The sequence below is a fragment of the Tyto alba genome, unplaced genomic scaffold (genome assembly GCF_018691265.1).
Source record: "Tyto alba isolate M040663 unplaced genomic scaffold, T.alba_DEE_v4.0 Super-Scaffold_15, whole genome shotgun sequence".
Taxonomy (NCBI): domain Eukaryota; kingdom Metazoa; phylum Chordata; class Aves; order Strigiformes; family Tytonidae; genus Tyto; species Tyto alba.
This window is the reverse complement of record NW_024881277.1, coordinates 3,948,753-3,961,215: the sequence shown is the minus strand read 5'-3', so window position 1 is coordinate 3,961,215 and position 12,463 is coordinate 3,948,753. Positions and strand designations below refer to the sequence as shown.

Below are 12,463 nucleotides of genomic sequence, written 5' to 3'. Positions count from 1 at the left end.
ATGTCCAACAGCAGCTCCATCACTGAGTTCCTCCTCCTGGCATTTGCAGAGAGACGGGAGCTGCAGCTCTTGCACTTCTGGCTCTTCCTGGGCATCTACCTGGCTGCCCTCCTGGGCAACGGCCTCATCATCACAGCCATCGCCTGCGACCACCACCTCCACACCCCCATGTACTTCTTCCTCCTCAACCTCTCCCTCCTTGACTTGGGCTCCATCTCCACCACTCTCCCCAAATCCATGGCCAATAACCTTTGGGGCACCAGGGACATCTCCTACTTGGGATGTGCTGCACAGCTCTTTTTCTTTGTCTTCTTCATAACAACAGAGTTGTATCTTCTCACCATCATGGCCTATGATCGCTACGTTGCCGTCTGCAGACCCCTGCACTATGGGACCCTCCTGGGCAGCAGAGATTGTGTCCACATGGCAGCAGCTGCCTGGGGCACTGGGTTGCTCTATTCTCTTCTGCACACAGCCAACACATTTTCCCTACATCTCTGCCAAGGCAATTCCATAAACCAGTTCTTCTGTGAAATCCCCCAGATTCTCAAGCTTTCCTGCTCAGATTCCTACCTCAGGGAAGTTGGACTTCTGATGGTTAGTGCCTGTTTAGTATTTGGTTGTTTTATTTTCATCATGCTGTCCTATGTACAGATATTCCGGGCCGTGCTGAGGATCCCCTCTGAGCAGGGACAGCACAAAGCCTTTTCCATGTGCCTCCCTCACCTGGTCGTGGTCTCCCTTTTTATCAGCACTGGCATCTTTGCCTACCTGAAGCCCCCCTCCATCTCCTCCCCATCTCTGGACCTGGTGGTGTCATTTCTGTACTCAGTGGTGCCTCCAGCAGTGAACCCCCTCATCTACAGCATGAGGAACCAGGAGATGAAGGACGCACTGAAGAAGCTAATTCAGTCAGCTGACTCTCAACAGGGATAAGCTGCCCGTGTCTCTTCAGAAGTAATTTCCAATTCTTATCTGAAACCTTCTGTGCAGTAAGCATTTTATTTCTGAAACTCTTGTTTGTTCCTAAAACGTCTGTATCCACTCTTCCACAGAGACATGAACCAGCCTCTCTGACAGAGAGGACTTTGTGTGTTGTATCTAATAGGACAATGCAGCTGGCCTCCCATTAAAAATATCTATAATAAAAGAGGCTTGTCTCAGTGTTGATGTCTGGAGGTTGGTCTGTTCTTCCCAAGCTGAGGTCAGGAACAGGCTGAAGGAATTGCCCCTCTGAGCGTGCTGCTGTGCTGGGGTTCTCCAGGGGTTCAGGGCAGGAGGGCATGGGGGGATGTGTTAGGGAATAGGCCTGTGCTGCCCCTTCACGTGGGGGTGCCCAGTGCAATGGCAATGATGGCTGATCCATGGGGATCTCCCTGGGACCATCTCCCCGTGGCTTTCAGCCACCACTGCCCTGCAGAGCAGCACCGCCAGCTCAGGGCCGTGCCTGAGGTGACATCCCATGACAAGAGCAGACCTATTTCTGGAGGCACCAGTTTGGGCAGCTTTTCTCTCACTGGCACAGCAGGAGCTGCCTGGGGAGCCCCCAGTAGAGGAGTCTTGTGCTGGGGAGAGGGACGGGCACAGAGGGGCTGCCAGCACTGGGCAATCAGGATCTCTTGGAGAGAAGAGCAGCAGAGAGAGGGAGACGCTGGCCTGCGTCTGCTCATGGCATGGCTGGCCCCAGCCCTGGGGCTGATGGGGAGGCTGAGAGCCCTCTGTGCCCCAGGAGCTGCTGTGACCTTCTGAGGGGCTGGGGCTGTGGGGTGAGTGCCCAGAGCTCTGCAGCACCCCAGCCTATCTCGCTGGTCATTTCCAGCACTGGCTGCTCACCCGGGTTTATGGGTGAGCGTTGCTGCTAAACCATCTCCATCTTCCTGCTGGTCTCAGTGCCTGTATGGGGGCACCGGCCAGCCCTGCCCGGCCTCTCTCCTGGTGCAGACCCTGGCAGACCCCAGAGAAGGGCTGTCTGCACTTGCTGTGAGGTTGCGCTCTGTCCTATTTTTCCAGTTCATTAGTGAAGACATTTAACAGAGCTGGACTCAGTATGGACCCCTGGGGTACATCGCTGGTGATCAGCTCCCGAGGGGACTTTGTGCTATGGGTCATGGCCTTCTGGACCCAGCCTTTCATCCTGTTTCCAGTCCACCTCACTCATGCCTGTGAGGCCGTGATGGGATTCAGTGAGAAAAGCCTTCTTAATATTGAGCTGAAACACATTCCCTACTCTCCCCTCATCCACCAGCCGAGGCATCTTACTGCTGTGGTGGGCTAACCGTGGCTAATAACCAAACTCCCACCCAGCTGCTCGCTCACTCCCTCTCCCACCCCAGTGGGATGGGGAAGAAAATCGGAAGAATGGGAATGAGAAGGCTCCTGGGGGGAGACAATGACAGGACATCACTTCCCAGTTCACATTGCGGGCAAGACTTGAAGAATTGATTTGGGGGAAATTAATTCATTTTATTGTCAGTTAATACAGAGATTTAACTATGAATACAGGTCATGGGGGAAAAAAGCCAAATGTTAAAACAACACCTTTCCTCTTCCCTGTCCCAGGCTCAGCTTCACTCCCTCACTCTAGGCTCCTCTCCCCCATCCCGAGCAGCGCAGCGCTGTTTGGGATGGGGGGTCACAACCAGCACATAACAGGTTTTGTCTGTTATTCCTTCTTTTCCTCAGTTTTGCTCTGCTCTGGCACTGGTCCTCCATGGGCTACAGGGAAGATCTGCTCCACCATGGAGTGCCTCCTCCTCTTTCTCCTACCTTGGTGTTCCCTCCGTTGTTTCTCAATATGTTTGTTCTCTCCACCTTTACCAGTCTGGTGTTTGTTGCCATTTCCTGAAGAAGTTTTCACAGGGGCATGACCAGATTTGCTGATGGGCTTCTCAGTGTCCTGCGCTGAGTCTATTGTGGAGCTGGAAACAGCTCTGTCTGGCACAGGGCAATCCCTGGCCTCCTCCCACAGAGGCCACCCTTGCAGCCCCTCCGGCCACCAACCCCTTGTCACGTACACCCCCCACAGTCATCCACTGTGGGAAGTGGAGGTTCAAAAGACTTATTTAGGTTTTTGTCTGTTGAACTATGAACCTTTATTATTATATGTTGGCAATAAAGAAACAACTTCCTGTGACAGAAAGACTAGAGCTGAAAAAACCCCGGTGGCTGATAGGACACACGTCAGTGTTGGGGACATAGTCATCAAGATTGGCCATATAGCGTGTGACTTCACTGAGCTTGCTTTTCCTACATGCTTTTTCAGACTCCATCAGGGCACACGCAAGGTCAATATAAATTGGAGAATTTAGATATTCCTTGATCTAGAAGATGAAAACTGAAGAAAATTGCAAAAACAAGATTTAAAAAAAAAAAAAAAAACAAAACAAAATCAAACAAACAAAAAACCCCCAACAAAACAAAAACAGAAACAAAAAAACCCAACCAAACTATTTAATATTAAAATCTTCCATTTTCAGTCTACATTCTGGAAATTCCTCTATTTGCAAGAATTGAAGAATTAATAAAAATTATGCACAGAGATGTTGCTTCTTAAAGCACACAACTGCCTCCACCACAAGCTGTCCTACAGCATCTTGCATCTCTGTTCCACAGCAGGCTGGAGGCATCAACACAACTAACCCACCTGTCTCTCCACTCAGCATCTCCCCTCCTTTACTGACATCTCTCCATCATTGCTGCCTTTGTTGCTGTAGCAGGTTCCAAGGAGCTCCGTCACCTGCCCTTCATCAAAGGGTGCATTGCTGAGAGTCAGCTGAAGCTTGTCAAAACCTTGGAATGTTATCCCAGGTGCTCTTCCCAAGGAGCAACCCTGAACAGACAGAAGGTGTAAAACCAACTCCTGGAGGGAGATACTTCGTCTTGCTATAGAGATCTTGCAGTAACATAGCCTAGCAGAGCAACAGCCTGCCCTTGCTTCCCTTTCTCCAGTGGCCATGGTTTTGCTTGGCAGACACCCTTCCTTGCACCACAGGTCTTCCCTTGACGATAATGTATTTGTGGGGCAGGGAGGCTGGGTCAGCACAGGGACAGGGCTGGCTCTGACAGGGACCATGAAGCAGCTGCCAGGAGGTGACAGCAAGGACAGTTTACAAAGGACAAATTTCTATGTCTTGACTTTACTCTCCTTAGGAAGGAAAAGCTTGCCAGGAGCCAGTGGTTGCAAGGACAGTCAAAAGCAAAAGGAAGAGCTTCAATCGCTCATTAGAGACCAAGGCTGAAGAGGGAACATGCAGGGCTACTGCTGAATGGGAAGGCTGATTTAATAACAGCAGAGGCAGGTGGGGCTGGGGCACTCAAAGCCCTCTTTGCCTGAGTCTTTTCTGAAAAGGTCTCCAGGCCTGTGTGCTGAGGGAAAGGGCTCCACGAGCAGGAGAGCACGCATTGGCAGGAACCTCAGGCAACCCAGCAAGGCCAAGTGCCCGTGTGTGACCCTGCAGGACATCCCCCTGGCAATGGCCCAGGCTGGGAGCTGCCTGGCTGGGAGAAGCCCCGTGGGAAAGGTCTTGGTGGGTTGGAGAGGAGGCAGCCGTGTGCCCTGGCAGCAAGGGAGGCCAGCTGCACCCAGGCCTTTGTGGCCAGCAGGACAGCCAGGAGATCAAGAGAGGGGCTTGTCCAGGTTACTGTGTCCGGATTGCAGATCCCCAGTACAGGAAGGATGTTGGCAAGCTGGAGGGGGTTTAGTGAATGGCCCTCAATATAGGCTGGTGCGGGAACTCTGGAACTACCCCTAAATAATTTCAGGGGGGCAGGGCATGCTTTAGCCGCACCAAAATGGGCATTTTTCCAAAATGGAAGACAGAGTGGGGGGAACCAAAAATGATTTAAGGGGAGCATTAACTGCCCACCCAACCCTTCCAAAATGGGGGTTTGGAGGGGCTCAGGGATCAGCCCCAAAATAATTGGGGGTGGGTGACAGGAACCACTGTAGCGCCCCGCAAATGGGGGCTTGTGGTTTAAACAACACAAAACCCCCTTCAAATTATTTGGGGGGGCAGTGTCAGGGGACCCTGTGGCCCCTCCCAAAATGAGGATTCAGGGTTCTCAGGGCCCCCCAGAATGCTCATCCATGTCAAAGAGCTTCCTCTCCTCTGCCACTGTGGGATCATTTTTGGAGGACAATGGCCACATTGGACAGGAACAAGACTTTGGCTACATCGCAAAAGGGACGTGAAAAGAGGGAGGAGAACTGAGAGCGCTCTACAGCTGGTGAATGATGAGAACATCTTGACCTTCATCAGCCAGAAGCCTTGGGAGTAAAGAACAGGAATGTAGAAAAACAAGATAAGGATGCTGAGCTTTGTCTGAAGAAAACATGCCAGGCTACGGTTGATGGGAAACCTCTGGTCATTTCTTAAACAGTGGAAAGTTTTCTACCTTGAGCTAAAAGTGTACAGAACATTGTGTTTGTGCTTGTAAGATTTAATTAACCAATAGGCTTTAGGATACCAGTAACTAACTTGTAGCCAGTGAATTGTCTGGTGTATTATGGACAGAGGGCAGTGACCAATCAAACATTAGTCTTGGGTGTGTGAACAGTGTGTGAGGAATGCATGTAACCAATCCAGCCTTCTGTTGATGTCTGATCAGTTGCTAGGCAGACATATAAGCGCACTTGTATCGGCAATGAACGATTTTGATTTCTGACTCTTATAGAGTTGTCGGAGTCTGTCATTCTCCTCATGCCACCATGCCTGGGAGGCAGGGTCATGAGTGACATCATAGGGCAAGGGAACCACCCCCTCAGGGATGTCATAACCCACCAGTGACATCACAACCCAGGGTTGGGGAATCCCCATCAGAACCAAGTGAGACTCTGATACTGCAATTCCATCGTGGATCCCCACCTCAACCCCATGAGCTCCCCTGTGATGTCATAAGGCCACTCCCACCACACAGGGGTCCACTATGATGTCACAACACTGGTAGGGAGCCCCAAGAGCTTGCTATGACATCACAATCCTGATGCAGAACCCAAAGGTCCTTTATGATGTCACAGCCCTGGTGAGGAACTCCAAGGGTCCTCTATGATGTCACAATTGTGGTTGGAAACACCAGAGGGTCTTCTGTGACATCACAAACATGGTGGGGAACCCCGAAGGTGCACTATGATATCAGAACTCCGGTAAGCAAACCCACTAAGTTTTCTGTGACATCACAACTGTCAGAGAAAACCCCACCCCACGTGGCTCCCTGATGACATCACAACCCAGCAGGACACCCCCCACCCTACATGGGTGTTGTGTGATGCCAGCAACCTGGTGGGGACACCCCCACACACCATGTGGTCCTCAGTGATGTCACAGCCCCACAGGGAACCCCCATCTCAGAGAGTTCCCCGTGATGTCACTGCCCAGGCAGGGACACCCCCACTCCAGTGATGTCACAAACCAACGGGGAGCCACCCCCGCCTTGAAGGATTCGCTATGTGAGAAGTAACGGTAGAATTTTGCTTTCGCTAAAAGTAATTAAAGAATAACTTTTGTTGAGTTAGGCTAAAGCTGTTATTAAATTATTGTTGCTAAAATTATAACAGTTGAGCACGCCTTTTTGATCACAGGTCAGGCATAGGGTTGGGCATTGTGGGGAGTTGGGCAAGCAGGAGGATGGGGGGGGTGTCTGTGGTTAGGTGTCATGTAAAGAGGAATGGAAGCCAGCAGAAAAGGGTTAAGCGAAGAACTCCTGATGAAGAGGAACCTGGACTTCACCCCCTCCACCAACCCCTCCCTGCCCAGAGGACCACCGAGACCAACTGGAAATGCCAAAGAAGAGGGGGGGGAAGGAAAGCGAGTGGACTTGTTGCTTGGCTTGGTTGTTGCATTGTTCTTTGTTTGATTTCATGTTTAAACCTAATGGTTACATATAACACTGTGGATGCCTCCCCTGCTCAGCAGCTGCCTGATTTGTGATAAGAAGTACTGAAGCGGTGGAAAAGTACAGAGAGAGAGAGACAGCCTCGGAGAAACCAAGGAAAAGGAACTGTGTGGGTGCAAAAAGGAGGACTGGAACTATAAAAAGAAGCCCCTGCTGGGGCAGGTTGCGCCATTGCGCCCAGCGCTGTGTTCTTTGCTCCACTGACTCTGTCCCCAATAAAACATATTTTGAAATATACGTGGGCTTGTTTCTCACAACTGGGGGCTCACCCAGGATACAGAATTCATCACCCCCAGCCTCTCTCACTGGCCACTTCCAGCACTGGCTGCTCACCCAGGTTTATGGGTGAGCGTTGCTGCTAAACCATCTCCATCCTCCTGCTGGTCTCAGTGCCTGTATGGGGGGACCAGCCAGCCCTGCCCGGCCTCTCTCCTGGTGCAGACCCTGGCAGACTGAAGAGAAGGGCGGTCTGTGAATCCCCCACATAGGACACAGCTGGGGTATGGAAAGGGTTGGATAATGGGGGAGTCTGCAAAATGTACGTTATGAGGTTATGTCCTGCCAGGGCTATGGGGGGGACGATGAACTGATTGCTCTCACTGGCAACGTAATAGGGGGAACTTCAGAAACACCTGAATACACCAACAAGCCCATGACTCTTTCATTCCCTCTTCAAAAATATAGACTTATACATCCATTTCTAAAACACATTTCCTATTTATATTTTGAATGGAGAAATTCTTTCCAAGACATATTTCTATTAAGACATTTAATGTCTCCGTTGCATCTAAATAGAGCTGAGAGCAATGGAGGTTGAAGAGGTTAGATAGAGCCCACTAGTGTTTCCTTGCTATCAAACAAAGGAAGCATTTGTAGCATTTCCCTCATATGTCCCTGGGGTTTGAGCTGGCCAAATCTGTATGGGGTGGACAATGAGTTCAATGTACTCAGGGTTGTCAGGAAAGGCAGGCCTTGCCACAACAGTGGTCAAACTTTCCAGCAGTTCAGAAGTTGCAGCCTGATTTGAGAACTAGTTTAGCAATGCTTCCTCCCTGCAGTGCCTGGGGAGAGCTGAGCTGTGCCTGGATCCTTGAAGGAACTGTTGGTGCTATAATCTCCATGTCACAGTGCAGAGCAGGGAGAATTTTTTTTTTCTTTTTTTCCTGCTGATGCATCACTGAATCAGCAAAGGGCAAGGGCAAAGCAGGGCATTAGATCTGAGGCAGGATTTGCAGAGAGATCACACAAGGGAAGATGTGGTGGGGTAGAAGCAGAGAGTGAGGCCCCAGGTCTTTGTTCCCAGGCACCATCAGCACAGAGGTCAACCCTTCATGCTGAGCATTGCAGGTGGGTGCTGGATGTCCTGAGTCAGGGAACTGCTGATTTTGCTGTGGGTATTTGTGCAGCAAAAGTGTGTGAGTGAGAGCTGAGTCTCAGCCCTGTCTTGTGCTGCACATGTCCCCAGCCCAGCTCCCTCCTTCCCCAGATACCCTGAGACCCAGTAACTTCCAGCAGAGATGCTGGGGAGGGGCTGGTGGTGCTGAGTTCCAGCTGGGCTGGGCTCTGTTGGAGCCAGCCCTGGCACTCACCCACCTCAGCTGGGATGGGGGAAAAGTCAGTGCAGGGTCTTTGGGGCCAGATCACCTGAGCCCTTCTCCTCCCACAAGGCTCTGTCCTTTCTCAGCTTTCTCCTTTTTCTCTCCCTTCCTCACCATTCCACAAGCTCAGACCCTCAGCTTTCTGACATGGACTCTCACTCATCCAGTGGGGAGGGCTGGGGGCTTTACTCATCCTCGTCAGCTCTGTTAAAGATGTTTGTTCTCCTCTCTTCTAGAAGCCAAACATTCTCTGCTGGGAGTTGGGTTTGACAACACTGAGAGCACCATGTATTTCAAGGAGCACAGCTGGTGAGGCTGCTTCTCAGGCAGGCACTTTCCCTGGCTGTGCCCTCAGGCATGTCCCAGGCATCGCCCATGGCCCTGAGCCTGCTACTCTCCCACCTCAGCCCCAGGCACCCCCGGGACACCCTTCCCAGTGCCCAGCAGTGCTGAGCAGGGAGCCCTGCGAGCACAGCTGGCTGTGCCAGGTCCTGCTGCTGGGCTGGATGTACAGGGGGGCAGCCCCAAAGCCCTGGGGACCCTGTGCTGAGGAGGTGAGCATGGGGAGTGAGTGGTCCTCACTGGAATTTTCCTTCCTCCCTGCACAGAGTCTCTCATGAGACTTCTGGTTGATACACAGTTATAATTTTCTTTAATTTCCTTTTTTCTCTTTGTTTCTCACCTTTTCTTTTACTGTCTCACACACAGTGTGGGCTCAAGCATCCTCTGTCATGATCTCATTGAACACTCCCTTTGTCTGAGCAGGTAACTCCTGACCTGCTCCTTCTCAATGCAAGAACTTGGCCTGCTCAGGGCAGGAACGCTCTCCTCAGAAGGGCAGCGTTTCTGAGAGCCAAGATCACTAGCCCAGAGCTGTGCTCAGCCTTCTCCCAGTTGGAGAAAGGACATCTGCCTTGATCTTTTCACAGAAACAATTTATTTCAAAACATGGCACTGGTTTTCCTGGGAAGAGCACAGAGGATCTCAGTTCTAAACAGCTATTCTGGTCATGTTGAGAATCCCCCGAGCACAGGAAAGCAGGATGTCAAAATGTGAGCAAATGCACATGATGTTTGCATTCCAGCATGAGGAAGAGGAAGCTCCATGGGGCAAGTCAGCCCTGTGGTCAGAGGGACTGCTCTTGGGACAAGTGGGTCTGTTGTCTTGAAGAACCCAGGTCCCTTAAATTAGTTTAAGGAGAGAGAAAAATAGACTATGAACAAAGGAAAATAGTTGAGATTTTTTTTTTTTTTTTTTTTGTAACCTTTTTAATCAGTAATGTCCATCACAGTTCTTTTACTTAGTGTGGAAATGGAGGTGTTTTGTCACAGGCCTCCTTCCTGGCAAGTGGGGGAAGAAAGAGAATCAAAGCTGTATGGAAAAATGGGAAGAGGAGAATCAGACATCACCCACAAAGTTCCTGTTGAGGGCAATGGGGAATGTGCCCTCACTCCAGACTCCACTCTTCCTCCTGTCACCCATCATGACTGTGATTGGGCACATCCTCATCGCTGTTTAGGTGCTGTCAGAGCAGCATCTGCACACCCCCACGTACTTCTTCTGGGGCAATCTGTCCTCCTTGGAGACCTGCTACAGCTCCACCCTCCTGCCCCGGCTGCTGGCCAGCTTGCTGAATGGGGACGGGACCATTTCTGCTCACAGCTGTATGGCTCAGCTCCACTGCTCTGGCTGCTTTGCGACTGCCTAGTGTTACCTGCGGGCCATGATGGCCTATGATTGGGATCTGGGCACATGCCAGCCCCTGCTCCATGCAGGCCTCATGACCTGGAAGGTCTGCCTTCAGCTGGTGGTTGCACCTTGGCTATGTTGGTGTGTGCAACAGTCCCAGTCTTCTTATCCCAGCTGAAGTTCTGTGGCCTCAGGGCAACTGATCACTTGTTCTGTGACCTCTCTGCTGGAGATGGCCTGCAGTGGCACCGGCATGTTCACACTCACATCCTTCATCCTCTCTTTCCTGAACGTTGTCTTCCCCTTCCTGTTTGCTTTTGCGACCCATGTGTGCATCATAGTTGCCATCCTGAGGATCCCATCCAGCATGGGCAGAAGAAGGCCTTCTCCTCCTGCTCCTCTCCCCTCATTGTCATCTCTCTTCTCTCCTGCACCCTCCTCACTGTCTACCTGCTGCCCAGAACAGCCCCGCTGAGTCAGCTCAACAAAGTGCTCTCCCTCTTCTGCCACTGTCCTCACGCCCCTGGTCAATCCCCTTGTCTACAGCCTGTGGAACAGGGAGGTCAGGGAGGACCTGAGGAAAGCTCTCAGGAAAGACAAGGCCTGCACCCAGGGTGCACAATAATGTTCCACCTGCAGGAATGAATGCTTTGTGCTTCTGTTTTATCTCAGTAGGGAGGCCTTGGGCAGGCCTATGGTGTCCAATGCTGCAAACATTGTTTTAGGAGGGCGTGATATTGAGCACGTCTGTGGGATGGGAAAGGTCGAGGGGAAGACATTTCCTTTTAGAGAGTTCATAGAATCAGAATCAGAATGGTTTGGGTTCGAGGGGACCTTTAGAAGTCACCTGGTCCAATCCCCCTGCAATAAGCAGGGACATCGTCAGCTAGAGCTGGTTAATCAGAGCCCTGTCCAACCTGACCTCGAATTATTCCAAGCATGGGGCATCTATCATCATTCTGGACAATGTGTTCCAGGGTTTCACCAATCTCATTGTAAAAACTTTCTTCCTTATATCTAGTCTGAATCTACTCTCTTTTAGTTCAATACACCTACACACAGGGCTGTTCAGAGACACGAGTCCTTCCCTTGCACACGCAGAGGCAGTGCACTGCAGGAGCCATAGTGTCTCTCAGAACTCCTGCTGCCACCCCCAGAGGCTGGGAGGCACCTCAGCCCTGCGGTGCTCACCCTGCTCTGCACCCGTGGGAGATGCCCCGAGGCATGAGGAATGGACACAGGGACCGCGGTTCAGGGAAGCACCTCCCAGTGCTGCATTCAGGGGGTTTCCCAGGGGATGTGACTCTCTACATGAAGTGACCTCAAGACACAGTCAGTGTCACAGGCATTCATGGCACCCCCAGGAATAGCTGATGGATTTTGTGCTCACTCAGATTTATTTCACCACACACACATGATGTGCAGGTTTATGGTTTGTAAAATGCAAAGTTGAACTTCTGACATAACCATTTGGTGTCACTCTGTAGAAGGATAAACAGCCTCTCTGTGCTGCAGTGAGAGGCCTGTGCTGTAAATGGTGGTTGTTATTGTATGGTCTGTGACAATTGCCATGGGGCAGCTTCCCGGGGTGCCCAGCGCACATGGGCACAGATTAGTCCCCGCTTTGCTGTTCCTTCAGGTCTCTCACAGGAGCCTGGCTGTACAAGGACACTGCTGTGTGCCCCCACACCTGCACACACAGACAACACTTCCACTCCTCAGTGGTGGTTTCTTCCTGGGCTATTTCTGGGCATGGTCTTGAAAGCAACTCTGGAAGAAGACCTAAGCCTTCATGCACTGCCCAGAGAAGATCCCCCTGTCTGATGGAAACACTGTCATGAAGGCCATCTCTGTCACAGAAGTGCCCAATGCTTGTCTCTACCTGCAGTTAAAGGACTGCCACACCGTGGGACGCTGACCACAGCACAAAACCACTCACATCTTAGACCAATACAAGGGATGATCTGGCAGGTCCAGAGAATGACTTGGAGGAAGGATCTCAAAGCATGTCTCTACAGTGTCCTTTATTTTGTTTAACCACAATGAGAGCATGGATCCTCATTTACACAGACTCTGGGTCACACAAAAGATTGATAGATACTTAATGAGAACAGGGAAAAATAATGACACTTTTTAGCAGAGAACATAATGTAAATAAAACAAAGAAAACAAAAAAAAATCAACCCCCAAAAGACCCAACAAAAATCTACAGACTGAGATCCTGTATGCAGTCAGTTACACTTAGCGTTGTTTACAGAAGACACATATTTTATTGTTTCTGAAAT

General features: G+C 50.9%; 1 protein-coding gene across 1 annotated transcript; it reads left to right on the top strand.

Moving 5' to 3' along the window:
- On the top strand, positions 1-936 carry LOC122152994 (olfactory receptor 14A16-like). Its single transcript, XM_042789124.1, has one exon. The coding sequence runs from the start codon at positions 1-3 to the stop codon at positions 934-936; it is 936 nt and encodes a 311-aa protein (XP_042645058.1).
- Positions 937-12,463: the final 11,527 nt, after the last annotated feature.